Source organism: Poecilia mexicana, unplaced genomic scaffold, assembly GCF_051168715.1.
Source record: "Poecilia mexicana isolate PSO_F unplaced genomic scaffold, ASM5116871v1 scaffold_13, whole genome shotgun sequence".
In the NCBI taxonomy this organism is placed as follows: Eukaryota; Metazoa; Chordata; class Actinopteri; order Cyprinodontiformes; family Poeciliidae; genus Poecilia; species Poecilia mexicana.
In genome coordinates, this window is record NW_028263382.1 from 5,769,544 (window position 1) to 5,786,802 (window position 17,259).

Here is a 17,259-nt window from a genome sequence, read left to right on the forward strand (position 1 = left end):
AACACCAGCCATGGAACTCCACTTGCTCCTGTTAGTAAACATGTCCTTCATAATTCAACTCCTGCCCAAACTACGAACAGCTCTGTCGTCACTACAGTTTTTGAAACTGCAGGTGTAACTAACTCAACATCCACTGGAGGGGAACCTGTATGCTTGTCCTATTTTCTGTCCATTGCAGCTATGTTTTGTTCAATCCAAGTATTATTCATTAATTAGGCAAATTGAAATGTATGTAATTGACTTCAATGTGTCTCTATAATGCGATTAAATTGACCAAATATTTGTATTGAATCACTTCTATATTAATTTAGAGAATGTAATTGATTTCTGTTTGGGAGTAAATCATTTGAGCAGATTTTAATTGTAGTTTACGAAGCACTGTTAAAATTGCATTTAATTTGTATTATTTTAGCTTCTGTTTAATATGCCTGCCTTTGTTGTTTGAGAGGTGGAGGGGGAATTCATGCAAGAACTGTTAAAGTGATACTGTCAACTAAATAAACAAATATACTTACAATTGAGAGTTTTCTTATTGAATCTTATTGTAGCAGGTGCCACTACTTGCAGTGCCTTGAATTAATAAATGCATTATGACCAAAAATCTCTCTCCTATTCTACTTTTAGAATGGGATAAAGCGTAACATTTTTACAAGTAACTAGTAACCATGATGGACTGGCCTCTTGTAATGGGCTTTGCCCTGACCTTTGACACCGTATGGCATGGTTTTATATTAGTTTGAACAACATGTGTAATTTTATTTTAGGTTTTATTGACTGCCTTTTCTGTTTTATGCATTTTATCTTTATACATTTTTATGGGTTGCACTTTGGTCCAGCATCATAATTTTAAGGACTATATGACTGAATCTTGATTGGATCATATTGGAGTTTTATTTTTGCATGACTGGAAAATAAATATAATTATTTTTTTTACCAGTTTGTGGCAGAAAGGGTCTGTTTTTATTTTTAATGACAGCAGCAGCTCAGCCCTGTACTGTGCAGTTCAGGGCTGAGCCCCCTGTGCTGCATAGTGTTAGGAACGCCCCTGGATAAAAAAATGTGAAAACTATGAATGTTATTTAGTTCCCAACTCTAATATGCCTCAATGTGTGCGTTAGTGCAGTGTTTACCAACCCTGGTCCTCAAGGCACACTGACCTGCATATTTTAGATGTTCCCCTGCTTCAACACATCCCATTCAGATTATTTCAATTCAGCAAAACCCTGCTGGTCAGCGATCAACTGAAATTTGTTCTGAAGCAGGAGATTGCCTAACATGCATGGCAGTGTGACTTTAGGACCAGTGCTGAAAAACACTGCGTTAGTGTGTGTGTAACCTATTCACACACACTCACACGCCTCAGGGTGTGCGTTAGTGTGTGTGCGCGCGCGTGCGTGCGCGCGCGTGGTTAAAAACTCTTCCTGGTTCTGCTCTTATCTCGTTGTCTTCACTTTGACTTTATCGTTTGATATCCTCCATGTTCAAAGCTCGTCATGCTAACTAGTCTTGTTAACCAATTCCCCTCCTGAGGCTCAGACTGCTGGTCAGTTCAAGTTAACAGCATTAAATAGTCGCTTAAGTTAGCCAAGGCAGACTGTTAGCGGTGGCTCTCCTGTCTCCAACAGGTAAGCATTTCGGTTTAAGCTTCTTTTTTTGTTATTAATCTGGGTTAAACGGTTAACTAGGTTACTTTAAAACCGCCCCGACTCTGATCTAAGTTAGTCTTCTTTATTGTTGTGAGTCGGTTTTCTTCTTCTTCGGTGTTTATAAACTTGTTTAATTAGCCTGGCGTTAGCCTGTTAGCAGCCTGGGGTAATTTCCAGACTCACCAGCCGGACTTCATTAAGAGAATACTCCATTAAATATTTTGTTCTTTCGGTGAAAAGTTTTCTCACGTAAAACGCACATACTGACTTAAGACTGATAAGATGCGGATATGTTATAATTCGGCTTAAATAAAACTTGAAATTAAGGTAAAACAATTAAATTGTTTGTATTAAGTTTCCTCCATCAGCTTTAGATGGATTTAAGTGTTGCATAATAATTGCCAAATAATGATAATCTTCGTTAAAATATCAAGCCGAATTTATCCAAGGACATTTTTGATTTCATTAGGTGTATTCGTTTTTAAAAGGTCTTGTCAAGTGTTCGGTTTCTGTTTAAAAAAATGAAAGTAAAAGTTTTCTCTGTGGTTTAGCGTGACGTCATCTGTAAACAAAACCAGTTTGTGGTAAAAAGGATCTGCTTTTATATTTAATGACAGCAGCAGTTTCAGCCTGTACGTTAATGAACGGGGAATTCCTGTAAAATCCCACTTCATTAATCTGTTTATATTGGGTTTCACAAAATCAGTATTAGTAAAAAAAAAAAAAAAAAAAAACTTATAAGGAATTATATAACCAATAAATAGAAGTGATACTTCAACTATGTAATATGGAATCCTGCCATTAAGTTATGTAAATAAATTCACATAAGAGATATCAATGTGCTTAATGGAAGTGATAAAGGTCTTTCAGCTGTAATAAAAGTCGTAGCTATAGTTGAAGTAAAATATTTTATCTCTCATAAATGAGTCCTGAGAGCAAATATTAAAGCAGAATCGCGTCCAAAGTTCAGCCTTATACTCCTTCAGGCTTCTCTGTAATCATCTAAAGGTTTTAGATTGATAGTTTCTAAACTTTCTGAAGTTTTTCTTTTTCTTTTTTCTTTGGCAACTAATTTGTTTGAAAGTTTTTTGTGTTTGACAAAAAGTTTGACTGACAAACAGTGAGATTCAAGCTCCTGTAACAAAACCAGGGACAGTAAAGTAATATATCTAAAGCATGACAGGGTCGCATTTGTCAGAATAAACAGAAACAATAGTAACTAAAAATTAACAGGTGGGGTCAGAGGTCAGACAATCTACTTATAAAGCACGGTAGAGGCTCTTCATGATTTGTGACATGTTTTGAATGCAGACGTGTAGAATCATGTTTTACTTTGGTTAGCATGAAGCTGGTTGATGCATTTCTTCTGTCACATGACCAAACAAATATCACACGACCCCCCATGACCTCTAGAAACAAACGGCAACAAGATGGAAATCAATATTGGTTGTTAACATTGACCCAGTTTCATTTATCGATGTGTATTGATCTGCTGCTTCAATGTGATTGGCTTTTTACACAAACATTTCTTCAATCCAGAGTCAGAAACTCTGGGTTTACCAATCCAGCATCAGTGGGTTTAGTTGAACCAGAACTCCTGAAGTAACTCTGGGATACACCAGACTTCGCATTGTTTAGCCTGCTTCATGCTCAGGATTCATAATGAAGGTGGTTGCCCCTAGTCCTAGTCAAAGCCTGTCGGAAGGGTTTCCCCTTGAAAACCTGTTAAGCTTGGTGGTTGGGGTGTAAGTGCAGTCCACCAGCGGCCCACCGTGTTTTTGAGTCAAAAAATGTTAAGTTACAAGAATTTGGATGTATGAAAGCAGGTATCATAATTTGTGAGTTAAGCCTGGCGGGGGATGGGGGTGGAGATTTGGGGGCGGGGGGGATTAAGCCTGGTGGCTCACCAGTCTGATAATGCTCTGAGGGAAACTGCGTTGGGATTGTTCCCACCTCGTTTTTGGTTCCTATGCAGCTGATGACACATTTCTGCTCAGGCTTCCTGTGTACAGAATAATGTGAGTGCTTCATGGTTCTGGACCAGGAGTCCGGTCCAGATCTATGACCTCCCGGGTCGGGCTAACAGTTCTGCTTGTCGTGGTCAGGATGTTTGCCTGCTGCTGTAACTGGCTCTGCATGGACACCACGGATGTGGACCCATCAGGCCGAGCTGACAGGAGACACCAGTCCTACACCAACTCGGCCTTCAACTCCCAACCGTCTCCGCCTCCACCTGACCACACCTGTAAGGCCTGCGGTGGCTCCTTCGACACACCTGCCAGGAAGGTAACTCCGCCCCCATCACTTGCAGTCTAGAGGGCTTTTCTCCTGAACCTCATGGACTCTCAATTCAGGAATTGATCCGATGAGTTCAGGAGGCGATCCGATGAGTTCAGGAGACGATCCGATGAGTTCAGGAGACGATCCGATGAGTTCAGGAGACGATCCGATGAGTTCAGGAGACGATCCGATGAGTTCAGGAGACGATCCGATGAGTTCAGGAGACGATCCGATGAGTTGAGGAGCCGATCCGATGAGTTCAGGAGACGATCCGATGAGTTGAGGAGCCGATCCGATGAGTTGAGGAGACGATCCGATGAGTTGAGGAGCCGATCCGATGAGTTGAGGAGCCGATCCGATGAGTTGAGGAGCCGATCCGATGAGTTGAGGAGCCGATCCGATGAGTTGAGGAGACGATCCGATGAGTTGAGGAGACGATCCGATGAGTTGAGGAGACGATCCGATGAGTTGAGGAGACGATCCGATGAGTTGAGGAGACGATCTGATGAGTTTGGTTAAACAGATTAAAGTTAGAAATGCAGGAAGTTCAGTTTGCTGTTCCAGCTGGTAAATGTCCTCTGTCTAAAGAGATGGAGGACAGAAGGTGTAAGCTGAAACTGACATTTAGTTGAGGTCAAACTGTGAAATGTTTCAGGTGAAATGGCGCCCTCTGGTGGAGCAGCCTCAGTTTGACAGTTCTGATTTTACTGATTTTTCATGTTAAACTGGCTGAGTTTCCTGCTGTCCACTTATGTCCCCACCTGTCTCCACCCATCCCCCAGCATGTGTGTGTTGACTGTAAGAAGAACTACTGCAGCGGCTGCTCCGCCCAGCAGGGGCTGCGGCCGCGCCTCTGCCACACCTGTCAGCGTTTCTATGGCAACCTGCTGGAGCGGGCGGAGCTGATGAAGCTGAAGGTGAAGGAGCTGAGAGACTACCTGCACCTGCATGAGGTCTCCACCCACCTGTGCAGAGAGAAGGTGACGTGTCATCGTGGTTTCAGCAGCAGCCAATCAGAGAGTGGCTGCAGGTGTTGTGGACGTGTTGGTTTCCTCCAGTTAAGCCAGTGCTTCCTGTCCCCCAGGAGGAGCTGGTGGAGCTGGTGCTGAGTCAGCAATCGTCCCCTTCTGGCAGCTCCGCCCCCGACACCCCTATCGTCCAGCCTCCCACCGTGACCTCTGACCCTCCGGACCCGACGCCTCACATCTCCGTTTCTGATTCGTCCTCTGATGCATCGAGTCCGGGCCCGCCCACTCCGGAGCCCGAAGCTCCGCCCCCAGACTCAGAGACTCCATCCTCTGATGCTGAGCTGGAGGAGGACGACCCGGTAAGTTCCGTAGAAGATCTGGACGACCGACCCGGTTCTGCTGACCGACACGGTTCCACTGACTGACCCGTGTCTTCCAGGCCTGGGACCCGGAGGAGGCGCCGGTGTCAGGGCGCCGGGCTTCGCTGTCGGACCTGAAGAGCGTGGACGACATCGAGGACCTGAGTGTCCGGCAGCTGAAGGAGATTCTGGCCCGGAATTTCGTGGATTACAAAGGCTGCTGTGAGAAATGGGAGCTGATGGAGCGAGTGACCCGGCTGTACCACGACCAGCAGAACCTGCTGGGTGAGGAGAGACCAACAAGTTTCACCATGTTTACAGGAACCATTAGAACATCTGGGTTCTAATGGTTCTGATCCAGTCAGACCAGTATCAGGTTCAGGTTATGTTCCAAACTGAGCAAGAAGTGTTTGATTGGTGATCTGCAGTGGCACACTTATGCTAACCCTCTGGTAGCAGAGCTAATGTTAGCTTAGCAATCAGCTAATGGTTAGCTCCTAAGATAATATTTCTGGATGAAAGCTGAGAATTAGCTCTGTAATAAAGGCAGAGCTAATTCCGTTTTTGCTTTATTTCGAGCACTTTACTTCCTCCAAGTCCATTTTTCTGGGTAAATTCTAATGCTCTCATTTTCTTGGCTTTTTTGTAAACTTTCAGTTGAATACAATTCAATATATATTTTGAAATTTTTATTGACTGTTAAGAATTCTTCAAGCAGCTAATCTTTTATATTCCTGCTCTTATTTTGAAGTGGATGAAGACTGTTTATACAGTTTCTCTCATTTTCCCCCAATAACTTTTGTATATCAAGAAACAAACAGTAACAAAATAAAATGGACAGTAGAGAACAAGATATAAATGTTATATGTAATTTTGCTATTATATGTAAATTATAATGGCAAAATTAAATTGCAGCTTGTTGTCTGTCGATGGCAGACATGTAATTTGAATTCAAGTTGGTGCTTTAGCATTAGCTTTCACTAAAATTAGCTTCTGCTAACCACTGTGTTAGTAGAGTGATTTAGCATTAGCTTCTGTTAAATACCATGGAAGTCCAGCGCATCATCGTTAGCAGAGCTGATGTTTTTCTGAATCGCTGAATCCCATTGGCTGCTTCTCTGATGATGTCATTGTTTTTCTGTTTCAGCGGCTAACTCTGTGAACGCTGCAGGTGAGTGTGATTCTGTGGGTCCGGGGAACCGCTGCATGGTTCCATGTCTGACTCTGTCCCGTCCTCCTGCAGGTGGCGGCGGGCCGGCGCCGGGCCAGGAGGAGAACCTCTGTAAGATCTGCATGGACTCGCCCATCGACTGCGTCCTGCTGGAGTGCGGTCACATGGTCACCTGCACCAAGTGCGGCAAGCGGATGAGCGAGTGTCCCATCTGCCGGCAGTACGTGATCCGGGCCGTGCACGTCTTCCGGTCCTGAGCCGCGGTTCTCCAGAACCAGCCCTCGCCTCCTCTTCAGAACCGACCGCCTTTAAAGCTGCAAACCAGAACCTGCTGAGGAGACTTGATGACTTCTTCCTCTTTTCTTCTGCTGTGATCGAAGCGTTTGGTACTAATGTGACACTGTGAGATTGGACCCGACCCGTTTTCAGGTCCTGGACCAGAAACCCAGAACAAATGGAGCAGGAATCCTGCAGCTCCTCAGACTCTCCGCTTTGCCTTAATCTGAATCACGTTTGGGTCACGATTGGACCCAACCGGGTCAGAACTCTGAGCTTTTTAATGTTTCTGGTTAATTCTTCCTTCAAAGTGCCTTTTGGGAATGGTTCCCACAGTCCAGGTGTAATGGACCAGCTACTGGACCCGGCCAGTGGAAGGGGGCGTCTCCATGGCAACAGAGACTGTAGCATGTGCTTCTGTCCGACCCGTTACTCACTGTGCCTCAGAACCATGAAGAAGAGTCTTTGAACCAGACAGGAAGTTGGACTTTACCTGAACAAACCAGCACTTTTTTTTCCAGAGTCAGTTTGTTTTCCAGATAGTTCACGGGTCAGAACTGTTCTGATGCTACGAGGGAATCGCCATGGCAACCAGTGGCTCGGCATTTCATTATGACACCCGTCACCAGGGGTGCTGGTAACTCCCAACAGAACTAACGGATGCAGGACCTTTTAAAAGTCTGTAATAAACTGATTCAGCTCTCAGGTAACGTAGTTCAGGTGTGCCGTGTAGCCCCGCCCCCAGCCTCAGATGATAGGCTCAACAAGAAGAGTCTGAATCTAACCAATCTGTTCTCATTATTTATGTTGAAATTATGGGATTTAAATTGTTTAAGTGAAGTTTCTGACCTCTTACAACTTTTAATGAATCACTGAACGAAAGGGAAACTAGAATCTGATCAGGTTTTCACTGCTGAGCCACCAGGGGGCAGCAGAGGTGGTCCTACAGCTGCTTAAAGGGAATAAAGTGAAGTTTTCTGGGAATGTTCAGAGCAGGTTCCTTCCTGCTCTGGACTTTTAGGAACTGGGAGGTTCTGTTGAATGTCTGAAGTCTAACAGATGATTTTATTATGTTTACCGGCAGCCTGTGTGAAGTTTTCTTCCGTTTGCACTAAAACCTTTTGATGCTGAATCACTTTAAACTTTCCTCTCTGGGGTTTTATTTTGCTCTTGATTTTTCTCTGATTGTGTTAAATCTATTGTTTCTGCCTGCTGGTTTTGGATCAGAACCGGACCCTCCTGCTGCAGAGTTAAACTGATCCAGCGTCCGGCCCTCACAGGGGCCCCAAGCCACAGGTTGAGAACCTCTGTAGATACTCCAAATGAAGCTGGAAGCTAAATAAACGTCCAGATTATCCTGGAATCAGAGGGATTATTTGTAACAGATTTTAGTTTATGGATTGAGCGCAGAATAAATTTGTAATGAAACAGATCTGAGTCGTCGTGTTTTCATTCAGGCAGCGTTTTAAAAATGATTAAAATAAAATTGAAGGTATTTTAGAGGATGTATTTTTTGAAATCTTTAATTCAATTTATTATTGATCCCAAAGGGAAATTAAAGGTAACTTATTAATTCAATAATCTTCAGAGTTAAATTAGATGCTGACGGTTGTTGGTAGGACATTTCCTGTAGCAGTCTCTGTTACAACTAGTTTGAAGAAACCTCTGACAGAAGACACTTTTTTCAGTAATTTCCTTAATTTTATGTAAAATGAGTCTTTACATTTTAATCCCCAAAGAGTCTACAGTCGTCCCTGAACAGAACCAGAACAGAACCAGCTTTCTTCATCAGATCGTTAAGCCTTTTCTGGGATTCAGAGTTTTTTCTTTTCCCTTTACCTTCCAGTTGCTGTTTGTTTCTTTTTTTGTTCCTCCCATTGCTGGATCCAACAACTCCCAGGACAATTTTCAGACCTACAGAAACAACCTTTATGATGAGACCTAAATGGATTTACCTGGGAATGCTGACCATAATTGAGAACTGTCCAGATGAGCTGCAGAAGGTGCCAGGAAGGGACGGGAGGAGGCGTAGCCTGCAGCTGCTGATGTGAGCTCAGAGTTTCAGCCTGAACAGACGGAGCATTTCCACGGACGGCTGCAGGTACGTTGATCTGAACTCCCTGAACACATGAAGATCTGTCTCTCTGCAGGTCTCTGTTTCCCTTCCTCAGCAGAGTTTTTCTCTCTTGTGTTGTTTGTGTCTATTTTCTGTGCTTGATGCTGCCTGGTAAAACTTTACAGGCTCTGGCTGCATTTCTGCAGCCTGTCAGCTCGCCATGTTGTTCAGGAACTGAACCATCTTGAACCATTTGTGAATGATTGGACTGAGAGAAAGTTATTTGATCAGGAAGAGATGGACAGCAGCGTTTGAGGGCTCACCAACTCGGGATCAGAGGACAGAAAACGCTGAAACCTGATCTTTATGCACCAACAATCTCTGCATGGGGGAAATCTCCACTCCTTCCTGAGTTAAACTAGTCAGTCAGAGCGTTACTGTAAGAAACGGAGCGTTTGGATGTTGGTTCAGGGATTCAGCCGTCAAGCAGAAACCAGAACATTTGTTCTGTTGGGTCATGACGAGTCTGGACTGGTTCTATCCCTAGATGCCTCAAGGCACTGGATCGCTGTCGTGTGATTGGCTGGTTTTTGTGTAACACCCTATCTTCCCTGGACTCCTGCCCAGGAGTCTCCTCCCAGGGAAAGCTGCCTAAAGCAACCAAGCAGAGGAGGCCTCCCAGTTCAGCACCTCAGCTGAACTCCCGCTTTAGAAAACATTGACATTTTTCATTCCATTGTTAGAACCTAATAATTTCTTCCTTCACATTCTTCATAACCCAGAACTGAAGCAACCAACATCAGCTCAGTAACTCAATATTCTGAAATTATCTTTTCAGATTCTGCTGTTTATCTACAAATCAGCAGCTGATAAAACTAGAAAGAGCAGCTTCTTCCATAGACCAGAGCAGTGAAAGAGCTAAGAAGGTATTTTGTAATCAAAAGGTTTCTCATTATATTCTGCCAATCTAGCGAAGATCACCAAACTTTGGGAGGAAAAAAACATCTCTTGGAGATGTACAGGAAGGCAGCCATTTTTGGTCAAAGGGTCATGTTTGGCCATTTTCATGTTTACTCACTTTCACAAACTCCTTGGATTTTGAGATATTGGCTTCATTTTCCATCAGTATACAGTTAAGGGATGGAAGATTTAAAGTTATCAAAATGTTGAGTTTTTGAGCACGATTATGGGGCTTTTCACATGCAGACTTTAGAATCACTCAGGACAGTCTTGAGGCATTGAGGATCAAAAATTATCAAAATCTTTTAGCTGCATCAGAGCAAAATCTGACCATAAAACATCAAGGTGGAAAAACTTCCACTGTGTGTCATTACCGACCTGCGCTGCTCACCTTCACATGGTCACTTGGTGACATCTCAATAGCCCCGCCCCCTTTAAACAGGAAGTCACCTGTTTTGCTGATGAATGTCTTCCTTTTACTCTTTGATTCATAAAGGTCACCAACTGACATAAAATAACATGATGCTGAGTCCTCTCATCATTAGCTGGTGGCTCAACCAGGGGGGCATGGCTGAACGGCGAATGCCGTATGCATACAGGTGGCTCTAAATTACACATGTATCATCCGAATGACACCAAACTGGATATCAATGACCTTTATTAACCTCTAAACAGGCCAATAGGATTATATTGAAATTTGGCTCCAGTGCGCCCCCTAGATTATTCCAACATCCATGTCTCCGATAAACAAACCAGTCCAATTTTTTGTGTGTCATCATCAGGAAGTACTGCTGAACACTTTGGTGTGGTGCATTAATGACACCTCTTAAGCCCCGCCCACTCAGATTATTTGGTGTCTCCTCCAGCACCTCCCTGCGGATGAATAACATTTAAAATGTATCCACTAACTCTTGAGAACAACCTTGACAACCACTCTTGACATGTTAAAAATCCTACAGGAATTTCTCATCTATCACTCACCATAAATCAGGAAGTGATAATAACTCCTGTCTTGGTTTCCAGCCTAATTTTAAAGTCTTGTTGCTGGACTCGTACTGACCTGGAATGAAGGCTATTTTGAAGGTTCGCCAAATTGCCTAGTCGAATATGGTGTGAGACGGTTCTACAGGAATGGGATGGCAGACCCGGTGCTCCGGCGGCCGCCATGAGGCGGGAGCGGCACTGAGCTGCCAGGGCCGTACGAGGCTGCTTCAGCTCTAATTGTTTTTGTTTCTTTCTGATTCACAGTTCAGATCTGTAATGAAAGCTGGAAACACAGACAGACAGAAACCAACATCTTCCTTTCAGAGCCTCTTGCTGAACATGGACCACACCCTGATGGCGCTCCTGCTGTGGCTCTGCTGTTCAGGTAGCTCATCAAACAATGTTTGGCTCAGTTAAACAAAATCATGGAAGACATGTCATCCAAAGTTCAGCCTCTGGCTGCAGCTGCACTGATAAAACCTGCTTTCCCTTTAGTCTTCTGTTGTTGCTAATGAGATGGGTTGTGCTGAAATGTACTGAGATAGGAGAGATTAATGACCAGAAAAGGAAAATCTCACTGTGGTTCAGATCCTGATCCTCTCATCTCTGATTCTCCTTCCTGACATTTGTCCTAGGTGTTCATGCAGATGAAACCCACAGCCTGAAAGGTTTGTTCAGTTCTAGACTTGAGTTCAAAATCAAACTTAGCTTGTTAAACAGTAAAATGATGAATCTTCTGTCTGGTTTCTGTTCAGAGTCCATCAGGTTGGTGGGAGGATCCAGACGCTGTGACGGTCAATGGGAGTTGAATCTGGGAGAATGGAGACCAGTTCACATCGAAGGTTTTAATAATGGCCTGAAAGAAACTTCAGTTATCTGCAGACAGCTGGACTGTGGCTCAGCTGTTTCAGCTAGATATCATGAGCCGTCACATTTAATCCCTGTATGGATGGTCACCTCAGAGTGTCTTCTGTCTGGATCTGATCTCAAGGACTGCGCAATAAAAGAAAAAACATTTGGTTCTGCATGGTTCACCTGCTCAGGTAAATCTGTCACAAACATCGAACTCTTCCTCACTGGTGAGTCTGACTGAGATGCTGAGCTATGTGAAGACTGGATCTGGGTCTCAGTTTAATCATTTAACCTTTGTTAAATGTAAAGAATCAAATTTCCTGACAAGTCAAATAAATCAGTAAACTAAAACTTCTCTTAGTTTTCAGACGTTCTAGTTCCGAAGAACTAGAACGTCTATGACGTTATGACCAGTGAATATGACCAGTGAATATGACCAGTTAATATGACCAGTGAATATGACCAGTGAATATGACCAGTGAATATGACCAGTTCTTCTTGTCTTGTTTTAACCTCAGAAGTGATGGCATCACTTTTACATCTTCACACTCCTGTGTGTCTCCTCCTGTCAGGTTGGTGATGTTTGGCGTTAGCTAAGAGCCTGTTCCAAAGTCCTGGTAGGGTTGGACGATATGGCGTTTCATATCGGTCAATATGGATAATTATTGATTTGTTTTTTCATTTAAAAAAAATCTGAAATACTACCTAACATTTCCTGTGACTTTTCCTGCTTCTTCCATGTTGTTTTTTTTATTTCAAGCAGTCATGAGGCGCAGTGGTGAAACCTGAAACTGCTGCTGCGCAATTTACTCAACAGGTTGTTTCTAGATAACCAAGGAGTGAGTGATGATTTCAGCAGCCTAGCTTAGCTAACTGTGAGACGTTGAGCAGCTAACGTCTTTCATCTGCCTACATTCCCCAGAATGCTGTGCGATTCTGGATCAGAGTTCAATGAAATTATTGAAAATTCTATCAGACTTATTATCTGTTGATAATAGATAATATGATCATGTACCTACCTCGATATATATTGTCATTGATTTATAGTCCAGCTCTTAATCCTGGTCTATTTTATCTCCAATTGTATAAAATTTGCATAATTCACCAGCAGTGTGGTTTGTTTGGCATGATGTGTAGTGCCATAACTCCTACAAAGATAATGTGAGTGTAACCGGATCCTTTTCTGCGTTGTGCTGGTTATTGAGTGAACAGGCCGTGACACAGTTTATCTTTTAAAAGATGATTCTCGGTTTATTTCTGACGAGAATACAGACAAAACAACCGTGTTAAAGGCTGCCCGCTCCAAGTCCTACACAAAACAAAAGTATATAACAAAAATTAACTTAATAGATCTATAAATAAACTGAATATTTAGATGGAAAAATAAAACGCACACACCTCTCCCGCAGGACAACATGACAAAAGGGGAGGGGCTAAGGGGCACAAACAATTTAAAGACAATACCACAGAAGAAGAAATAAAAGGGAGGGGCTTCAATCTTAAAGTAACACGGTTAAAACAATGACAGAGGTGTTTCAGTAAGATAAGGAACAAGACAAATAATCAAAAAAAGACATTTTGTGTAATTATAACAAAAGAGAATTACAACCAGGTTACATGAGTACAGTGTTGGAAACCCACCACAACCGCATGGAGAACAAGGACTGAACTGCACACAAAGAACCACGCAGACCAGTAGGGAACTGGGAATCCCTGAATTGTTACCATTGACCAATGGGCATCATGTGCTCCCATGAAGGAGGGATTTTCACACAGTTGGCGAGTCCCTGTAATGTCAAAGATTATGGTCCATTCACTTCCAGGCAAACAGCAGCACTGGAGTCGAGGACGATGGGATGGAATAGGGTTAGAGGTCAAGAGATTTGGATTTTGTCTGGATGGAGCGGTGGATCTCTGGGTGCCGGGTTTTGCTTGGCCGGCCCGGGTTCTCCCTGACTGCTGTCGCTTCATGGACCACCACTCTGTGGGTTTCCTGGGGGCTCTCTGAAGGCCCACACAGGTCTCAGCTCTTAAAACCAGAGACCTTCCGGGTTCCCTGACCTTGGTCAGCACAGTAAAGGTCTGCAGAAACCGTTCATGCACAACATTGTGGATAAAATATTTTCTTTGTCTCTGCAGAGTCTGTCAGATTGGTGAACGGGGGAGATGGCTGTTCAGGCAGACTGGAGGTGAAGGTCTCGCAGTCTAACCAGTTTAACCAGAGCTGGTCTTCAGTGTGTGAAGCTGACTTTGACCACCAGGATGCAGAGGTGGTGTGTAGGGGGTTCAACTGTGGGTCTCCTAAAGTCCTAAAGGGAGGGCTCTATGGAGAGGTGGAGGCTCCAACGTGGTCACCACAATTCCAGTGTGGAGGTAATGAGTCTTCTCTCCTGGACTGTAGAAGGTCCGACTCAGCCAGAAACTCCTGCTCACCTGGAAAAGCTGTTGGACTCACCTGCTCAGGTAGAGGAGGAGCCACAGATATGGTTGGTTTAATTTCTGCTCCATGTTTTGCTGATGACTTTCTGCTTTCTCTTTAGAACCGTTGAGGTTGGTGGGGGGACCCAGGCCTTGTGAAGGTAGACTGCAGATAAGACATGAGGGAAAATGGCGACTGGGGATGTTGTGGAACTTAGAGTCTTGGACCCTGAACCACACAGAGATTATCTGTAAATGGCTGGGCTGTGGCTCTGCTGTTTCAATGGAAAGAAACACAGAGACATTCCAGCAAGAAATGTCAAGGATCTATCCTTACTGCATTGAGCGAGTACCTTCTGCTAGGGAATGCATGTTTCCTACAGAACATTCAACTGAAGCCATCAAACTCAAGTGTTTAGGTGAGTCAAACAGTGACACTTCTTCTCTAACTGGGTCACAAGTTCTGCTGAGTAACATGAAAGTAAACATGAAGGATGAAAACTCATCTGGAGTCAGAAACCAGCCTGAACGTATCAGGCTGATAGAGGAACATAACAGGTTCCTCAAGCAGCCTTTAAAGGTTCGTTTTAATTTTCCTTCAGGTCAACAGTCTGTCAGTGCTAAATAAACCAGAGGTTGCTTTTTCTTCTGATTTCACAATCAATCAATCAATCAATCAAATTTATTTGTATAGTACATTTCAGCAACAAGGCAGTCGAAAATTCTTTAAATCATAAAAATACAAAAATACAAAGTCGTAAAGGGTTCCTCCAGCCAATAATCTCCCTTCGCTTCGTGTTTCCAGAACCAGACAGAGCCACAGATGGGAACCTTCGTCTCACAGGTGGTTATATGCAGAGGAGGAGAAGATCTGCTCCAGACTGAAGTGAATTAGCTGAAGTCACCTGCTAGCTCACTTGTTCTGATGATTTTCTGATTCTGGTTCACTTTCAGTTTTTACACCAGTTTTTATCTTCTGTCTGGTTCTCCTGCTGCTGTACTGAGCGTCACCTTCTTCATCTTCGCTCTTTGCTTCACCTACAAGGTATTCCTCGCTGCAGAGCTCCTGCTCATGTTGAGCTGTAGAAACCCCTCAGTAACTGTGCTGCCATGTCTCTGCAGCCCACCAGGTGGCAGCAGTCAGGCCAGTGAGCTGAAGATGCAGCAACGATGGACGAGTTCTCCTGATGGAGATGTTCGCTTCACCCTGACCTCAGAGGAAATGTTCAGTTTCCTGAACTCCTCTCCTCAGTCATAACACATATGGCTGCTTTTTAAATCAATTCAATTTTGTTTTTCACCTATAAAAAATATTTTCCTGTGCAAGTGGCAGTAATATGAGTTTTGATCTTTCATGTTATGATGTTATTCCTTTATAAAAAAAAACCTTCAGTGTTGGCTTGATAGATTCATGCATGTGTAACCGGATCCTTTTCTGCGTTGTGCTGGTTATTGAGTGAACAGGCCGTGACGGAGTTTATCTTTTAAAAGATGATTCTCGGTTTATTTCTGACGAGAATACAGACAAAACAACCGTGTTAAAGGCTGCCCGCTCCAAGTCCTACACAAAACAAAAGTATATAACAAAAATTAACTTAATAGATCTATAAATAAACTGAATGTATTTAGATGGAAAAATAAAACGCACACACCTCTCCCGCAGGACAACATGACAAAAGGGGAGGGGCTAAGGGGCACAAACAATTTAAAGACAATACCACAGAAGAAGAAATAAAAGGGAGGAGCTTCAATCTTAAAGTAACACGGTTAAAACAATGACAGAGGTGTTTCAGTAAGATAAGGAACAAGACAAATAATCAAAAAAAGACATTTTGTGTAATTATAACAAAAGAGAATTACAACCAGGTTACACATGTTAGATTAATCCTTTAATCTCCATGCCAACCATTCAGCTACAAAACCGTGCAGTACCAGCCGCTCTGCGGTACCGCTTCTCCTCATCTACGTTTTTCCCTTGGTGCTATATGTTGTGTGAATTTGATGTTCATTTTCACTGTCATGCTGATGAAACCCACCGCTACATCACCACTAATCTCTTGTCCATTCTTCTACCCAGACCCTTTCTGACTCCACCTCTGAAATAAAAACCTGGTTCACCCTAAATTTCCTTAAACTAAACAGCACCAAAACTGTCATCGTCTCTGCGATTCATTATCATCCCAACTCAAATATCAATTCACTCTGGCGTTTCAAATCACAACACATTTGTTGGCAATTGTTTATTCTATGAGTTGCATTTTGCTCTTTCTGTTCAAGTGATTTCATTATTTTTTTACTGTTGTTTCTTTTAATTGTAAAATGTCCTTGAGTGCAGAGAAAAGGGCCTCCAAATAAAATGTCTTTTTACTATTTGTAAGTTTGGATTCAAACGCTTTACGTTCAAAAGAAGTGTTTTTTCTACGTATTTGTATGATTTTCTTATTTAGTCTTTGGATTATCACAGTTTGCACATAAAATATATTTTTTTCTCCATCTGATGACATTATCAGATATTCAGCTCTTTTGCAAAGGTATAATGGGCTCTTTGCATCTCAGCTTCCGCGTTCGGGGTAAAGCGGCTCGATTGTTTCCGATCCAATACAAATATCATTTACATTAGCTGCTTTCAGGGCTTGGCCAAGGTTTGTACATCGATCCGAAGCCCCAACAAGTCAGCTGGAGAAAGGTTTTAAGATGTTCGCCTCGTTATACATTCACTGACACGAAGGTGAGTTTTACTTAAACTTTGTGGCTAACATTAACGTTAGCTTATGCTAGTAGGCAATATTCTCGGACATTGTTCTTGTAAAATGTGCTATTTAAGTATCTAAACATTCTAACGGAAAATGTATTTATCTTATTTTCAAGTATATTATGTGTGTTTATTGTCGTTAGTGTCAGAGACTAACGGGGAGGTTACGGTTCGGGCTTTTTACTTCCGAAGCCTGAAGAAGCTCAACAAGCCTCATAGCTTGACAGTAGCGCAGCTCTGGTGTCAGAGATCTGGTTCAGCTGTTCAGGTTCAAAGTTGCTGCTTTTAGAAAAATATGACCGTGTTGCTTCATGTCTCCGTGTTATTTCGTTTTATTACCTTTGCATGTTTCTTGTGAAGAGCTCAGATAGGACGGTGTTTACAGCAGGATGTACAGGCGGATCAGTTGCTCGGCTGTCTGGCTCTGGTCTGCTCTCTCGTTCCCATAAACTCTTTCAGGCTGAATATAGAAGTGATTCCATGGAAATAACTCAGGGAGGCTCCTTTATTTACCATCCGTGTCCCCGGTAGTTTTAG

The 17,259-nt window shown here is 43.1% G+C and overlaps 2 protein-coding genes and 1 long non-coding RNA gene across 3 annotated transcripts; 2 read left to right on the plus strand and 1 right to left on the minus strand.

Moving 5' to 3' along the window:
* Positions 1-1,366: 1,366 nt before the first annotated feature.
* rffl (ring finger and FYVE-like domain containing E3 ubiquitin protein ligase) lies at positions 1,367-8,132 on the plus strand. Its single transcript, XM_015006907.2, has 7 exons — positions 1,367-1,625; positions 3,752-3,932; positions 4,709-4,906; positions 5,011-5,253; positions 5,334-5,538; positions 6,401-6,424; positions 6,497-8,132. Exons 2-7 carry the CDS (start codon positions 3,753-3,755, stop codon positions 6,679-6,681), a joined length of 1,035 nt encoding a protein of 344 aa, XP_014862393.2. The 5' UTR covers positions 1,367-1,625; position 3,752; the 3' UTR covers positions 6,682-8,132.
* A 394-nt stretch (positions 8,133-8,526) lies between these two features.
* On the plus strand, positions 8,527-16,347 carry LOC106929768 (CD5 antigen-like). Its single transcript, XM_015006896.2, has 9 exons — positions 8,527-8,801; positions 10,965-11,085; positions 11,336-11,368; positions 11,456-11,743; positions 13,692-14,015; positions 14,093-14,389; positions 14,776-14,814; positions 14,925-15,015; positions 15,093-16,347. The coding sequence occupies exons 2-8, from the start codon at positions 10,977-10,979 to the stop codon at positions 14,972-14,974; spliced, it is 1,140 nt and encodes a 379-aa protein (XP_014862382.2). The 5' UTR covers positions 8,527-8,801; positions 10,965-10,976; the 3' UTR covers positions 14,975-15,015; positions 15,093-16,347.
* On the minus strand, positions 12,777-13,121 carry LOC148155702 (uncharacterized). The gene is made up of 2 exons (XR_015765027.1): positions 12,951-13,121; positions 12,777-12,861 (listed from the first exon to the last, which is right to left on the minus strand). It is a non-coding gene; the product is annotated as an uncharacterized LOC148155702 (long non-coding RNA).
* Positions 16,348-17,259: the final 912 nt, after the last annotated feature.